Source organism: Spermophilus citellus (genome assembly GCF_964194105.1).
Source record: "Spermophilus citellus genome assembly, chromosome: 6".
NCBI lineage: Eukaryota > Metazoa > Chordata > Mammalia > Rodentia > Sciuridae > Spermophilus > Spermophilus citellus.
In genome coordinates, this window is record NC_138187.1 from 76026591 (window position 1) to 76042265 (window position 15675).

Sequence of the window (15675 nt, forward strand, 5' to 3'; positions counted from 1 at the left end):
CTATGGTTAGTTAAGAAATGGTAAGAAAATTCCTGAAATGGAAGATTCCCATATGCCAGCCAAGGGCCAGACTTTCTAAAGGTGTCACACATATCTGCTGTGTTATCTCTTTTCTGCACAGGAAGGAATAAAGAGAAGCCTCACTGCTGGGGGAGCAGAGAGATGAGTGCCACCATTTGCACTGACTCCTGTCACTGCTAATTTGACATGCCTTTTTGTCCTTTGCAGAAGATAGATGAGTCTTGGAAAATAATGGAGGGTTATTGAAAATGTAATCAGATTGTGACTCTGATAACAGCTGCTTCTCCAGATGCAGTTTCTGTACTGAGACAAATAAGCAAGTTTCTGCACAGATATCAGTGTGGAAAATGTATTGCTTTCTTTATTCCAACAAGCAAAGAACTCTAGCAATATTTTGTTTCCAATTAAGAAGATACCAATATGCTTTCACTATGTTACTTCAAAGAACCATCAGATCACTTGCTCTGAGTCATAAGATGTCTGTGGTGCTTTGATTGCCTCATTATTGGACAGGGTCACGATAAGCCACCATAGACATTGCATGACTCTGACAGCAGCTATGAAGGGTGTATTAGCATGTTGCCTTAAATACCTTGGTGAAACCCACATGTAACAGAGGCTGAGTTACATAGGGTTTTGACATTTCTTGGGAGTGAAAATCACTCAAACTGGAAGCCAATTTGCTGCATCTTGTATTTTATATCTTTAAGGAAGAGGGAGAAAATTAGTTGGTTTAATTTGAATTATTTGACAAAGCTGTGGTTGAAGGAAAATCTGAATCTGTGTGGTACCTGAAACAAGGTGATTTTTTTTTTTTTAAATTTAACACCAAAGTGTAAAGATCTGTGGAAGATTAATATGCTCTGTGAAACTTCATCAAACTTTGTAAGAGAATCACATTGGGATCTAATTTTGGAACAAAGCCAGAAAATAGGTGTTCTATTCTTGAGAAATAGATATTGGGTACAGATAGAGACTAAACTCCTGACCAGGAGACACCAATGATCCTGCCAATGGAGCTTCTCAAAAGAGATTGAATATTATATGATCCACCGAGCTACATACTTGAGAGTGCCAACCAGCACTCCATCTTCAGTGGAAGTAGTTTATGCAAGACCAGACTTGAGCACATCCAGAATCTCAAGTAGATTCCAAAAGCAGATGGCCCACACTCCATTGCATCTGTTCACAGTTATATAACTTATCTATGATTCCTTTTTGTTTTTCTAAATTTCTCCTCTTATGTTTTTTTTTAAATTTGTTTCTTACTTTCTTACATTTCATTCCTTTTTTACTTTCATTGCTATCTGAGAAAACAATCTGTGTAACACTGAGTCTTTGAAAGACGTTGAAACTAGTTTTATGAACTAGCATTTTATTTCTATGTATCTGTTTTTCTCTGGGGAAGACAATGTAAAATATATCCATTATTTAGGGGCTATTGGGAATAAACTCTCTCAGATTTTACTTGTCCCCAAATTCTTTATTTTGTCTCCTATGCTTAAAAACAACATTTGGGCTGCTATTCAGTTTAAACCTAATGGTGATTTTTTTTCCTTATCTCTGTGAAAGCAAGTCTTCCTTGTAAGTAACATGTTTTTTCTTTTTCTTTTATTTTAAAATCTTCTATTTTCTTTTTCTTTCTTTCTTATTTATTTATATATTTGGTACCGGGGATTGAACTCAGAGGCACTGGACTACTGAGTTATGTCACCTGCCCTATTTTGTATCTTATTTAGAGACAGGGTCTTACTGAGTTGTTCAGTACCTCACTTTTTGCTGAGGTTAGCTTTGAGCTCACCACCCTCCTCCGGACAGGATTACAGATATGTGCCATCATGCCCCGCTGCTAAAAGTTTAATTTATTTATTTTTTTTTTTGGAATTCTACTGAGTATCTAGATGAATGTTTTTTTTTTTTTTTTTAATTTATCCTACACCCTTATTCTCAGCGTTCATGTCTCTCTTCTGGAATTTTTTTTTTCAAATATTTATTTTCTTTTTTATTCTTCCTCTATGCTTCATTTAGTCAGATGTTGGACCTTGTCGTCCTATGTTCCAACTTTTTTTAAGTATTTATTTCTATTTTTCTCTCTATTAATAGCATCTACTTTATTTTTCTTTCCATGATTACATTTTTAATTGGCACATCTCAATTTTGCTATGGCATATTTGCACACACATAAAAAATGCCATTTTGCAATTACATTTTAATATATCTTTTTATAAAATGATGTCTATTTTTGTTAATCTCTTGTGTTTATTTTTAGTATTTATTCTTTGAAATATTTGATACACATGTATTTTATATTCTCTATAATATACAATCAATAAACAAAATCCTTGGATGTCTTTTCTGCCTTTGTGTTGGCTCTGTCATAGACACTTCCTTCCTGCAGTGTAGTTGATTTCTACTCTAAGCTTTTATTTGGATGATCATAAACTATTGGAACTCAGAGGTGGCTTTTTTAAGGTGCTCCCAAGTTTTTCCAAGTAGATTTTTCCTCTGGCTTTATGTAAGGGTATCTGTTTAATTCCCCACCCTATGCAGATCCACATACTTTTATCACATTGCCCATTCCATCTTTAAATATCAGGATCTGCAAACATGGCTCCAGTCTTGACTCACCATTTCTTCATGCATTTCATGCTTTCTGCCAATCATTATTTTGCATTAATTCTGGAATTTTCCTTAAAATATTCTTTAGAATGGTCTTTGAGTAATAAATGATTGCATTAATTCTATATCTTTCCCTCCTCTTTTTGACTCTTAAAATTTGATTTATACTTTTCAAGTCTAGCATTTAGTTTTACATTTTAAAATATTTTGTAATATATTTCACCTGGCAAATGACTTTTTTAAATGAGAGAATTGGCTTATTTTTTAAAGTGGAAATGTAGTGAACTACTTTTGCAAAGCTAGAAGCTGTGTGTGTGTGTGTGTGTGTGTCCGTGTGTGTGTGTGTGTGTGTGTGTGTGTTTGTAAATGTCTTCATACACCCTTCCTCAGTTGTAGATTCCTTAAAATCAGGGCCACTTCCTTGTTCTGCATGACATCTGTCTCATCATTCTTTTACATATTCAATGTTTATGTAAATTCACTGCTCCTTTTTTGTAAAAAGAGAAAAACTATGTATTTAAAACAATTATTCTGTTATTTTTGAATATTTAGCCTCTTGGAAGTCTCTCTCGGTAGCTTTATAACCCATGATGAAAGTCATTGGCAACAAAATTTAATTAAAACTCTATGGGCACTTTATTTTTTCTATCTGAGGTTCACATCCAAGCTCTGTCACTGAGTAGTTAATCACAGTGCTTCCAATATCTGAATACATTTTTAAAGTAAAAGTAGAGAAAAACCCTAGAGGGTATTTAAAGTTTGATGAGCCAATGTTAATTAAACCTTCAGGGAAGTTTTCTCCCCTCTCAAGATCCTGTGTAAAACAGCATAGGTACTCTCAGTATCCCTTGCCCCTTCTAGAGCCTTTAGAGAAAAACTGACGATGGTATTATCAGTTGAAATTAATTTTAGCATTTGAAAACAAAATATAAATTTGTCTTATAAAATCTTTTCTGACTGGGTTACTCTGATTTACCTTGAGAGCCAGCGTTCTGGTCCATTTCTTGTTTAAGTGATGAATGGCACGTGAAACACCATAGGGCAATGTTATTTTTAGTAGGTAGTAACATTTCATAAAGCAGTTTACCATCTGAAACGAGGCAGTAAATGGCTATAACAGCAACAAAAGACATGATTTTCTTTTCAAAATGAAAAATAGTGAACCTATTAAAATGCTATGTGAACCAAATTTAGAATCAGAATATAAAATTGAAATGTTTCTATCTTCTCATGTCTCTTAATACCCTTTTGCTTTTGTAGTCTCTTTTTTCTTTTTCTTCTTCTTCTTTTTCCCCCTATTTTTATGTATTTTTTCTTTCCCTGCCTCCCTTTCTTACTTCCTTTATTTCTTAGGAGGAAAATCAGAAATAAGCTTCGAAGTGATATAATCATTTAGTTATTATTGGGGAGTGTCTTGCCACTGTTATGCAAAATTGAGATTTCAAAATATAAAGGTTCTTTTAAAATAACCCAAGATTTTAAAATGGAAAAGCAACACTGAACACAATAATTGTTTATCTTTTATCTAGTGGCATTTTCAACTTTCATATTTTCATTGCATTTATTTACTTATTCCTAGTGAAGGTTGAGATAATTGTGATCCCTTACTGATTTTTTTTTTTCAATTCGCGATTGAATTGATTTGTTTGTACAAGTGCTATCTGCTGGAAACTGTGCTAGTTACTGAGGATACTAGGGATACAACAGTTAAAAAAAATCACAACTCGCACCCCCAACCCCCAGCTCTTTGGTCATGGATATAGAATAAATTTAATAGTATAACATCATATATTCTAGGGGGAAACAGCAGTTACAGTGTAAGCAAGATCTTTATTTTTTTCTTAATCCAGCACATTTATTGCAACATTTTAACATCTTATTTTCTTCTCTTAAAAATACATTTTACTGTATATTCAAGGTATACGACATGATGTTGTGGGATCCATATAGAGAGTAAAAATGTTACTAGTCACGAAACAAGTTATCATACCCATCATCTCATCTAGTTATCAATTTATTTTTTTATTTTCATGAAAGGGGCTGCTAAAATCTACTAATTTAGCAAGTTTCGCATATATTGAACAATTTCATTACTTACATGAGCTCTAGAGTTGACATGGGAGCCAAGATATGGGAAAAAAATTTAAGTGCCCATTGCTGGATGAATAGCTAAAGAATTTGTGGTATGTATGTGTAATGGAATATTATTCAGTCCTAAAAAATTGGGTTCTTGCCATTTGCTATAGCATGGATGGGCCAAGAGGACACTATTCTGAGTGGAATAAGCCAGATACATAAATAAAAATATTCCATGATCTCCCGCTTATATATAGAATCTAAAAAAATTGTCATTTTTTGTAATTAATATTATATACTTTTTTATATTTGAGAGGGTCTATAGCAGTGATTTTCATAGGTGGGGAAGGGAAAATAGTGAAGCTATAGGTCAGAGGATACAAAGTAGCAGACATGTGGGCTGAGTAAATCTTGGAGTTTGAATATACAACCTGCTTTGTTCTTACAGGCTAATAAAGAGTCACTTAAGCAAGCAGACAGTGACCATACTGGATATATAGGTGTTAAAATTCATGAGTACTGAAGGCTGGGAAAACAACCCACTTTGGGAGAACCACCCAAGGTACCTTAGAGAAAGTCTTCTAAGCTGAAATGTAAATTATGACTATGGACCCGGAGATTGGTTGGGGAGAGATCTCAGATATGAACTCTAGAGTATGCTTAGAGAACTGCCACAACAGCAGTCCAGTAACACATGGCAAAGCATAAGTCAGGATGAGACAAGGGTTGCACCTCAACAGGTAAGCCACCTCAATAGGTAACCCACACTGAAGAGTGTGACATTTGCACTGACTTCAGAGAGAGGTTACATGTAGGTGTGGATTCATGCTTTAGAATAATCACTCTACCTGAAGCATGGAAAGTGAGTTGTGGGTAGTAGAAATATCCAGCTTGGGGTATTGTGGAGATAAGAACTAACAGAACTTTAACTGAAACATACAATATATGAGACTTGGTGATCAATAGAATGGGTGAGACTAGTCCAGGAAAGAGATACTTCTGACTCAGGCAGTTGGACAAAGATACCATTTACTGGAATACAGAATAACAGCTGTTTGGTTGTGTCAGAGAAAGAAAGATGAGTTTCGTTATTGATTCTAGTCAACACGCCAATTAGGATGTGTGTCCGTGTGTGCACGCACACACAGAAATAAGTGTATATCAGACTGCAGATGGAGACTTAGAAGACAACAGAAAATAAAAACTTCTTGAAATCAGAGAGTGAACATAAAAGCCTATAAAAAAAAGTATAATCCTAGCAGAGAGGGGGCCTTGACATGGAACTATAAGGGTAATCAACATTTAATGACAAGTGAAAAAAAGAGGTAGAGAAGGTGTTAATCAACATTCATTTTCCATACAGAGAGTTATGAAGAGGAGATATTTCTAAAAAGGGAATGGAACAGAACATAGGAATCCTAGATTATATGGACTACAAAATTACAGACTCTCTTCCCTTCCAGAATCCTGGATGCTCACATTCTGAATATATTCATGACTTTCCCCATTAGAATATAGGGAAAATCTACTTTTATAACATTTAAAAAAATGCTCAGGTGTATTCTCTATCCCTGATCTGTGGTATCTTTTCCCTCTATGTTTCTCCAGCTGCTTCTTAGAGGCTTGTGGGCTATCTTTGGCTCTTGGTGTTATGTTATAGTAATTAAAATAATATACTTTAAAACAACTGTGCCACACCTTCAATAATATATATATATATAAAGAAATATTTTGAATGTTCAACTTCATAAAATATTATAATTATTAGTATTTTATACTTAATATTTCCATGCAAACTTCTGTACTGATCACTCTGAATATGCATCCTGGAGTGTGTGTTTGATTTTTAAAAGAAAATTAAAATGATCGGACAGATAAATGAGTATGTTGTAGAAGAAAGCTCTGTGCTCAGCAATGGGATAGCTGAGCTCTACTTTCTAACACCAACTTACTGGGTTTTCTCACGCACATCCCATAATTTCCTTAGAACCAAATCATGGGATTTTATAAAATAAAGTCCAATGTTCTTTCAATTTTAAAGATCTGTGGTTCTTAATTTATGTCAAATAGCAAGGTGAGGTTCTAATCAATTAAAGAGAAAAACCATTTCATTCCCTCGAGCAATTCTGACAATGGCACCTGAGGTATTTGAATATATTTTAGTAACAATAAATTTCCAATTACACGAATGGGCTTAAGTGAGCACAGGGGTTAAGGGAGAACATTTCTATGTAATTTAAAATTTTATTATGGTTCTTTCCCACTGTCCCTCATTTATGTGCTTGCCCTTTGTTTTTAAATTTTTCTTTCAGGAGATAGCATGACCATAAAAGTTTAAATTGTTTAAACATGGCATACATAGGGCAATAAACACCCATGTTTAGTTAGCTACAGAAATGGTGCAATTACTCAAGTTAAATATTTTCTAAAGTCACTCCTCTCAAAGAGTAAAGTAACTACCTGAGGAGTCATTTGTTAGATTTGCAGCTAGTTACCAACAGAATCCAGTCCCAAGAAGCAAATCTAGAAAACAAAGAAGGAAGAAAAGAAAAAGAATGTCTCCAATTATGGACTCACCTATTACAACTGCCTGATCTTTGATACACAACACCCAGTAATGCTCTTTTCCCTGGCTACAATGTCAGCATTCCCAATGAATGGAGCTTTTTGTTTCTTTTGGATTTCCTGTGTTTTCATTTTTCCACTGGGTCAGCAAGGAACGGAAGCCTTTCAGTGTGGCAATGGGGTCTCCTTGCCACCTGACAATGTGTGTGACTTCACAAATCAGTGTGGGGACAATAGCGATGAGCAGCAATGTAAGTGTCATTCTCCTCTTTTCAATTTCAGTACATCTTCAACCAGGGACTTAGGAGCAGCCCAGGAGATTCAGCTAGATTCCTGGCTCTGCATTGGTTTTATGTTATATGCCTTTAGGTTCAATTAAAAACTAAAGAATATTGTTTAATAAAGATCTGGCCTGGGCTGGGAATGTGGCTCAGGCGGTAGCGCGCTCGCCTGGCATGCATGCGGCCCGGGTTCGATCCTCAGCACCACATACCAACAAAGATGTTGTGTCTGCCGAGAACTAAAAAATAAATATTAAAAATTCTCTCTCTCTCTCTCTCTCTCTCTCTCTCTCTCTCTCTCTCTCTCTCTCCTCTCTCACTCTCTCTTTAAAAAAAAAAAAGACCTGGCCCATGCTTAAAAATTATTTTAATTAATATGAAATCACTAAGATTTTTAACTGTGTGGAATGTATTTTGTCAGTTTTTCCCTGACTGTAAAGAAGAAGCTATAAGCAAAAATGAAGATTTTAGTGCTAGATTAGTGAAGCAAAATTCAAAAGAAACTCATCAATGCGGTCATAAAATGCTATGATGGAAATTATGAGTTGAAATTTGAATTTATATGGAAACACTTGAAATGAATTTTAGCTTGGATGGGTAGATTTTATTTTCTTTTATAGACCACTACCTTCAAGTGAGTTGATATCAATTGAACTTGTAGCACATCTCTGGCTTGTGATTTTGATTTCAGTATAATGGAAAGAGGACAAACTTTAGGGAGTAGAGGATCTACATTTGAGTCCTAGGTGAACCATTCACTAATTCTCTGATGTTGAACCTGCATTTTATTATAAAAGATCCTAAAGTCAAAAAAACTCTCACAGGTGGGAAAATACTCCATTGCTTCCTGGAATAGCAGTAATGAACAGGAAACAGTTTACCAAAGGAAGATACGTTCTATGACATAGATGTGTCTGTGGTTTTTATTATAATATGAAACCTTGCAGGAACACTACATTTTGGCAAAATGGAGACTAGTGTCCTTCTTGCCCACAATAGCCTTCTGTAAATGATGTTTTCATAAAATCACCGCTTGGTAGTTGGTGGTTCCTATAGCTATTGATGCAATTAATTATCTGGTGTCACTAATTCTAATATTGTAGGTCACTTTGCTCAAACTTATATTTTTTATTTTTTATCTAGATAAAATATCAATCAGTGTTTAAAGAATTCTTCATTTTCTTCTAGTAAAATAAGACTACAAATTCAATGTTGCTCTTATTTGTCTTCTATTTACATGTTTATCATTATTACATTGAAACAATAAATCAGGATTACTGAAGCAGAAGAAAACAGGCTAATGATTTTTTTTCCCCTATAGCTATCATGCTGTTCATATTTAGCAACTATTAAATACAAAGCACAACCAAGGACAGGATTCATTTGTATTTGTCCAATTTTGCCAGAGAGGCTAAATGTGGGTGTGCTGCCCCTTGCTCTAGTCTGTCTGGGAAAGCCCTTCCTGCTTCTCGGTGAGCAGCGAAGAGGAACCACCCAGTTGGTTTGACAAGAAGTGCAAAGCTTCTTCCATTATTAATCTCTATGAAGTTCCCTTTAGCACTCTTGCTGCGATAACATGCATGGTCTTGCTTCAGGGAAAAGGTTAATGTAAGGAAGGAGAAAGCTGCTGAGTGGGAAAGGTCTCCTCTGCATGAAAAATTCTAATAACTCTCAGCTTCAGAGGAAAGCAAAGGCGCGGATCTGTCAAATAAACACATTTCATTTTAAATGTTACATTGGGAGGTCACCTTTTGGCTTTTTTGCTTTTCATTTCTTTTCCGAGAAGTTTCCACTTCGGCATTTTATTTAAAATGTGGACAAGAACCTGTAGATAAAATGTAAAATCACTTTAAACACTTTCTTTTGTATACCATGCTAGGGGGATAATGTGGTGAAGGAATAATGATGGCCAAGCAATTTCACCCATGAAAACCTGTGGCGCTAAGTTTATAGATTAGAGTTTTTAAAATCTAACTGTATAATGAGGTTAGAGTAGCTGCATTTAAAAGAAAAATAAAATCAATCTATGCTGCCTTTACAATGGTGTGACCTTTAAAGAAACAGATTAATATGTAAGACTTTTCTTAATAAAATTGGCATAGTTGAGGTTGCATTTCAATTGCAACAGATGCTATGAATAGGTTTTAAAAAATGTTCTTATTTGGCGGGATGGATTTCTTCTTAAGAATATATGAACCTGTTATTTTTAACTCATTATTTTTCCTTTGAGATATTAGGTAGAAAATGCAAATATTCAAAATGGAATAAATTCTATTTATAGACAATATTAAAAATACTTAATATAACAACCTCACAAAATTACATATAAGAGGTTATGAGGGGAATGGGATAACAAACATGGAGGGAAATGAATTACAGTAGATGGGGTAGAGAGAGAAGATGGGAGGGGAGGGGAGGGGGGATAGTAGAGGATAGGAAAGGTAGCAGAATACAACAGTCACTAATATGGCAGTATGTAAAAATGTGATGTGTAACCGATGTGATTCTGCAATCTGTATTTGGGGTAAAAATGGGAGTTCATAACCCACTTGATTCTAATATATGAAATATGATATGTCAAGAGCTTTGTAATGTTGTGAACAACCAATAAAAAATACTTAATATATAGTGAGCAAGAAGATTAAATTGTAATATAGCAATTGTTCAGATATAGTGTTGACAAGAATACCTCCTTATTAGAATTCATTGGCATCCTTGGCCAGGGATATTAATGTTGCAGTACTGGACAATGTATTGTTTTTAAAATCGTATTTCTAGTATTGCATATTTTTTTTGCTTCCATGCTAATCCATACTGACTGCTTCTTTATTCTCTCCTTTTGCTATTATTGATGATGATGATGATGATGATTTTGATTCTAGGGATTGAACCCATTGACAATTTGCACAGAGATACATGTCCAGCACTTTTATTTTTTATTTTGAGACAGGGTATCACTATATTGTAAAGTCTGGCTTCAAACTTGTGATCCTCCTGCCTTGGCCTTTGGAGTGACTGGGATTATAGGTACGAGTCACCATGCCTGGCTGAATATTTTTTTTAATTGAAAAATGTTGGTTGCATATTGGACACACAGGGATGCTATGTGGATAAAATAGGTAATGATTAAATCATGAAATGAAATATCCATCACCTCTCTTACTTATTTTTGGTGATGAGACATTTGAAATTTACTTTTTGTTATTTTGAAGTATATAATACATTGACTATATTCTCCCTGCTATGTAAGAAACCTCAATGACTAACTTCCCAGCCTGTCCCTACAGCCTCTGGTAATCACTGTTGTAATTTCTACTTCTATGAGTTCAACTTTTTTTAGATTCCACATATAAGTGACATCATGAGGTATTTTGTCTTTCTGTGCCTGAATTATTTCACTTGGCATAGTGTTCTCCAGATTTAACCAGGATGTCACAAATGACACATTTTCCTTCTTTTTAAAGGTGGAATCATGTTCCATTGTGTATGCGTACCAGTTTGTGTTTTGTTCATTCATCCACTGATGAACACTTAGATGAATTCCCTGTGTTGGTTATTATGTAGAATGCTGCAGTGAACTTGGGAGCACAGATATCCCTTCAACATACTGATTTCAGTTCCCCTGGATATACACCAAGTTGTATCACTGCTAGAACATATGGTAGTTGTATTTTTAGTTTTTTGAGGAATCCCCAAACTGATTATAAAAATGGCGGTACTAATTTACATTCTCATCAATAATGTACTCATTTTCCCTTGTCTCTGCATTCTTGCCAACATTCAAATTTTTTTCTTTTTTTATAGCAGCCGTTCTAACAGGTGTGAGCTGATATTTCATTGTTGTTTTGTTTTGCATTTCCCTAATGATTAGTGATGCTGAGCCTTTTTTCATATACTTGCTGACCATTCATTTCCTTTGGAGAAATGTCTGTTCAGATCCTTTGCCCAACTTTAAATTAGATTGCTTATATTTTTCTTTTTCTTTCTTTCTTTTTTTCCTGTTGCCATTGAGTTCTTTCAGTTCCTTATATATTTCAGATATTAACTCCTTATCTGATGTGTACTTTGCAAATATTTTCTCCCTTTCTGTAGAGTGTCTCTTTACTTTGTTAATCACTTCTTTTGCTGTTCAGAAGGTTTCTAGTTTGATGGAATCCTGTTTGTCTATTTTTGCTTTTGTTGACCATACTTTCGGAGTTATATCTAAAAACTCATCTTTATTATTTTTTTCTTCTCCTAACTTGGGGCTTCAGTTTGTTCTTCTTTTCCTAGTTCCTTAAGGTATAATGTTAGATTCGAAATCTGCTTTTTTCATATAGGTGATTATCACTATGAATTTCTTCCCATTTAAGATTATTTTTTGTACTCCAAAACTTTTGTTCTGTAGTTATTACATTTTCATTTGTCTGGAGGTATTTTTTTATAATTTCCTTTTTTATTTCTTCGGTGACCTATAGGATGTCCTGTCTTGGTCAAGGGACCTTGGTTTTGTGACCTATTAGAAGTGTGTTTCATTTTCACATATTTGTGAATTTTCCAAGATCTTACCTACTACTGATTTCTAGTTTCAGGCTTTGTTATTCCATATGATTTTAATCCTCATAAATTTGATAAGATTTATTTTATGGCCTAACCATTTTCTCCTGGAGAATATTCTATGTGAATTTGAGATTTTTCATAATCCTATGTCCTTGTTTTGGTGTCTGGACAATTTAGAATGCAGCCAGTTGTTCTTTGGTGATGCTAGACCTTTACTAACGATTCTAGCCTGAGTTTTTTTTTTTTTTTTTTTTAATTGAACTCAGGGGCATTTAACAACTGAGCCACATTCCCAGCCCATTTTAATATATTTTTTTAATTTGAGAAAGGGTCTTTGATAAGTTTCTTAGGTCCTTGGTAAATTGCTGAGGCTGGTTTTAGACTTGTAATCCTCTTGCCTCAGGCTCCTGAGCCACTTGGGTTACTGGTGTGCACCTCCACTCCTGGATAGCCTGGGATTTTGGTAGTGATCTGGGACAGACAAGCTCTGGGGTCTGGTTCTCTAGTTGGGCTGGAACACTGTCTGTGCTCTGAGGTCAAGTGGAACTGCTGGTTTTGCTTTGTGGTCCAGTAAGACGACTGGCTGGACTACGTATCAGGCAGAGCTGCTGACTAGCCCTTCGATGACCTCTGATAGAGTAGGAACTTCCCTGGCTGTGCAGTACTGTTGTTTGGAAACTGTAGTGGGGCAAAGTGCTACATGTTGACTATGAGGCTGGATGAGGCCTCCAGGGTCTCTACTAAGCCACCTAGGGTGCACAAGGTTACCCTATCTCCATAAATATGCATAGATTTGGCTGGCCTCCATTCCTTGAGAGGCTGAAGCAGAGCATTGTGGCTTGGTTGAATCACTGGGTGGCTGCTGGGATAAGGAAGGGCCAGATTCTCTCCTCCTCAGGTAATTGCTGACCTGCTTTGGAATGGCTTAAAGTGAGGCCCAGGGCTGGGTGGAGAAGTTGGCTAAGGACTGAAGCCTGGAAGACTTACAGGCCATGCTTCCTGCACAGCAGTGCTGTTGGCTAGACTAATGTGGCATCTCTGCTGTCTGGAGTCCAGAGCCACCCCCTTGATCTTCACACTGGCTGTGGTGAGCCCCATTTCTGCTATTATTGTTGGTAATTGACCCCAGATGATCGAGTCCCAGTAATAACCTTCAGGGAGAAGTCAGCCTCCCAGCTCTATGTTCCTCTGTGGGAACCCTGGGCATGGGGCAATCTCAGTGTATGGCACTGTCCTGTCTTGGTTAAGGAACAACAGTTAAAGAAACTGTTCCTCTTACCCTTCAATCTGACTTCTCAATTCTGTAACTGAGGAAGATGTCCCAGCCTCACTGCCAAATTCTGAGATTTTCATAAATGTATTCTTTGTGGATAGCTGATAATTGAACTTCTGTGGGAAGATGTGAAGACGAAAGCTGTTCTGCCGTCTTGCTGACATTATTCCCATGTCTTCTTTTCTCTTTGATTTTTTACTTGTTTATTATTATTTTTAAATATCAGAATCATTTTTACAGTATACAAAGATACTCTAGTTTCTCTTTTAAAAATTGCTCAAAATCATATGTCTTGGGCTGGGCTTATGGCTCAGGGTAGAGCACTTGCCTAGCATGTGTGAGGCACTAGGTTTGATCCTCAGGACCACATAAAAAAATAATAAAATAAAGGTCCATTGACAACTAAAAAATATTTGTCTTTGTTTTATTTTTACTTAACAATAAGTAGAACAGTATTATTTTTGTTGCTACCATTTAGATCCAAATCAACTAAAAGATTATGAAATGTACTATTCATGTAGCTTGGAGATATGTCCCATGCAATGGATCACCATCACTGGAGTGTTGTCAGTTACCTAAAATCCCAGAAAATATTCTTAGAATTACTTTTGCATATCCGGAGGTTGATATTAAAATTAGCTGTTACATATATTTGCCTTTAGAGCCAAATTTACTATGATTCAAAAGAGAATATATTCAGTTAATCTGAAATTTTTTCTCATTGCCATATATCACACTTTAGAATATTTCTATTCATTCTGGTATTTCACATGGAGTAGCAATCTAGTTTTGTATTTATATTTTGATGGTGTATATCATGAAGTCTTGAGGTTATAAACAATTTCTTTTGCATTTTTCAATTTAGGAACATTATTTTTTCAAAACATTGTTTATTTCATCTGTATCTAAATTTATATATGAAATGTGGAAATTATGTTAGCACATTTTCACAATCTGAAAAATAATATTTCATCAAATGATGTGAAGAACAAACAGTATTACTTTGGTAGGATGACATAAGAAATCAACTACTTTTAAAAGTCATTGATTCACTGAAGTACTTACTCAAAGTTTGTGCTATGCTGAGGACTCTCTTCCTGGTTTGCAAATGGCTGCCTTCTTGCTGGGTCCTCACATAGCAGAGAGACAATTTATCTCTCTTGTATGTCTTATCATGGTATGAATTCCATTGCCATGACTCTATTTTCATGACTTAATTACCTCCTAAAAGCTCCACCTCCAAATACTATTGCATTGGGGACTGAGGCTTCAATATTTGAATCATACGGGACATTCATATTCAGTCTATAGCACAACAGGATTAAATACACAAGAAATCTAATAATAAATGTGTAGGGTCTCTCTGAAGAAAATTAGATGAAATTACAAATGTATAAAAAGAAGACTCATTCTAATACTGTGCTTCTTAATGTGATACTTCAATAGTATAAGTAGGTATATTTTCATAAAATTAATTTACAAGTTTATTATATTCTTGTACAAGATCTGACCAGGACAAATTTTGGAACCTGATAGTGTCTTGCATGTTCAACTGGAAAAGTTAGTGATAATAGCTGGAAATAGGCAGAAGAAAAAGATGACTGGAAAAGAAATTTCGTTAATTGGATGATAGTAGTAAATCCTGAAAACTCCTCCAACATTATGAGAAAAAAATAATTAGAAAAGAGTATGATTTTTAGAAATATTAAGCATATCTGTAATACATTTAATACATGATACTGGCATCCCAAATCAGTTGAGATGGAATAGGAGCTAGTGATCATTTCTGCTGATAGGTGTACGGTACATGCAGTATACCCAGAAAGTTATGCAGTTTCCTCCTGGTATTCACTTAATCCTTGCAAGTACCAAAACAGTGGTATTTTTCCCATTTTACAGGTTAAGAAAAATAAGTCCCAGTTTAGGAAAGTTCAGCTATGCCGTGGCAGAGCTGGGAATCATGACCAATTCATGACCTGTCAGATTTTGGAACCCTCATTACTAATTATGCAATACTATTTATTATGTACAACAATACTATTTATCATGTGCAACAAATGACTGTGAGGCAATTTCATGAAATAATATACAAAAAATTTCTAAACATAAAATAGTAAATGTTAACAATGAAGCCAAAATCTTTATTGCTTTTGATAATCAGTTTTGAAAACTAGTTTCTCTTCTATTTTGATAGGAAATGAATCCTCAAAATATGTTTGTTGAGTATTGGTGCAGTATAAACAATGGGATGGGGAAAGGGATTTTTATCTGGAAAAGGCATGGAGGAAATTTTTTTTTAAA

At 35.1% G+C, this 15675-nt stretch overlaps 1 protein-coding gene across 1 annotated transcript in view; it reads left to right on the forward strand.

Annotated features, from left to right (window-relative positions):
* Positions 1-7333: 7333 nt before the first annotated feature.
* MALRD1 (MAM and LDL receptor class A domain containing 1) overlaps positions 7334-15675 on the forward strand; it is a gene marked incomplete at both ends in the record, with an annotated part of 684412 nt that continues 676070 nt past the window's right edge. Inside the window, one exon of the mRNA XM_081298191.1 lies at positions 7334-7532. Coding sequence (XP_081154317.1) covers positions 7334-7532 — 199 coding nt within the window. The remainder of the gene's footprint in view (positions 7533-15675) is intronic.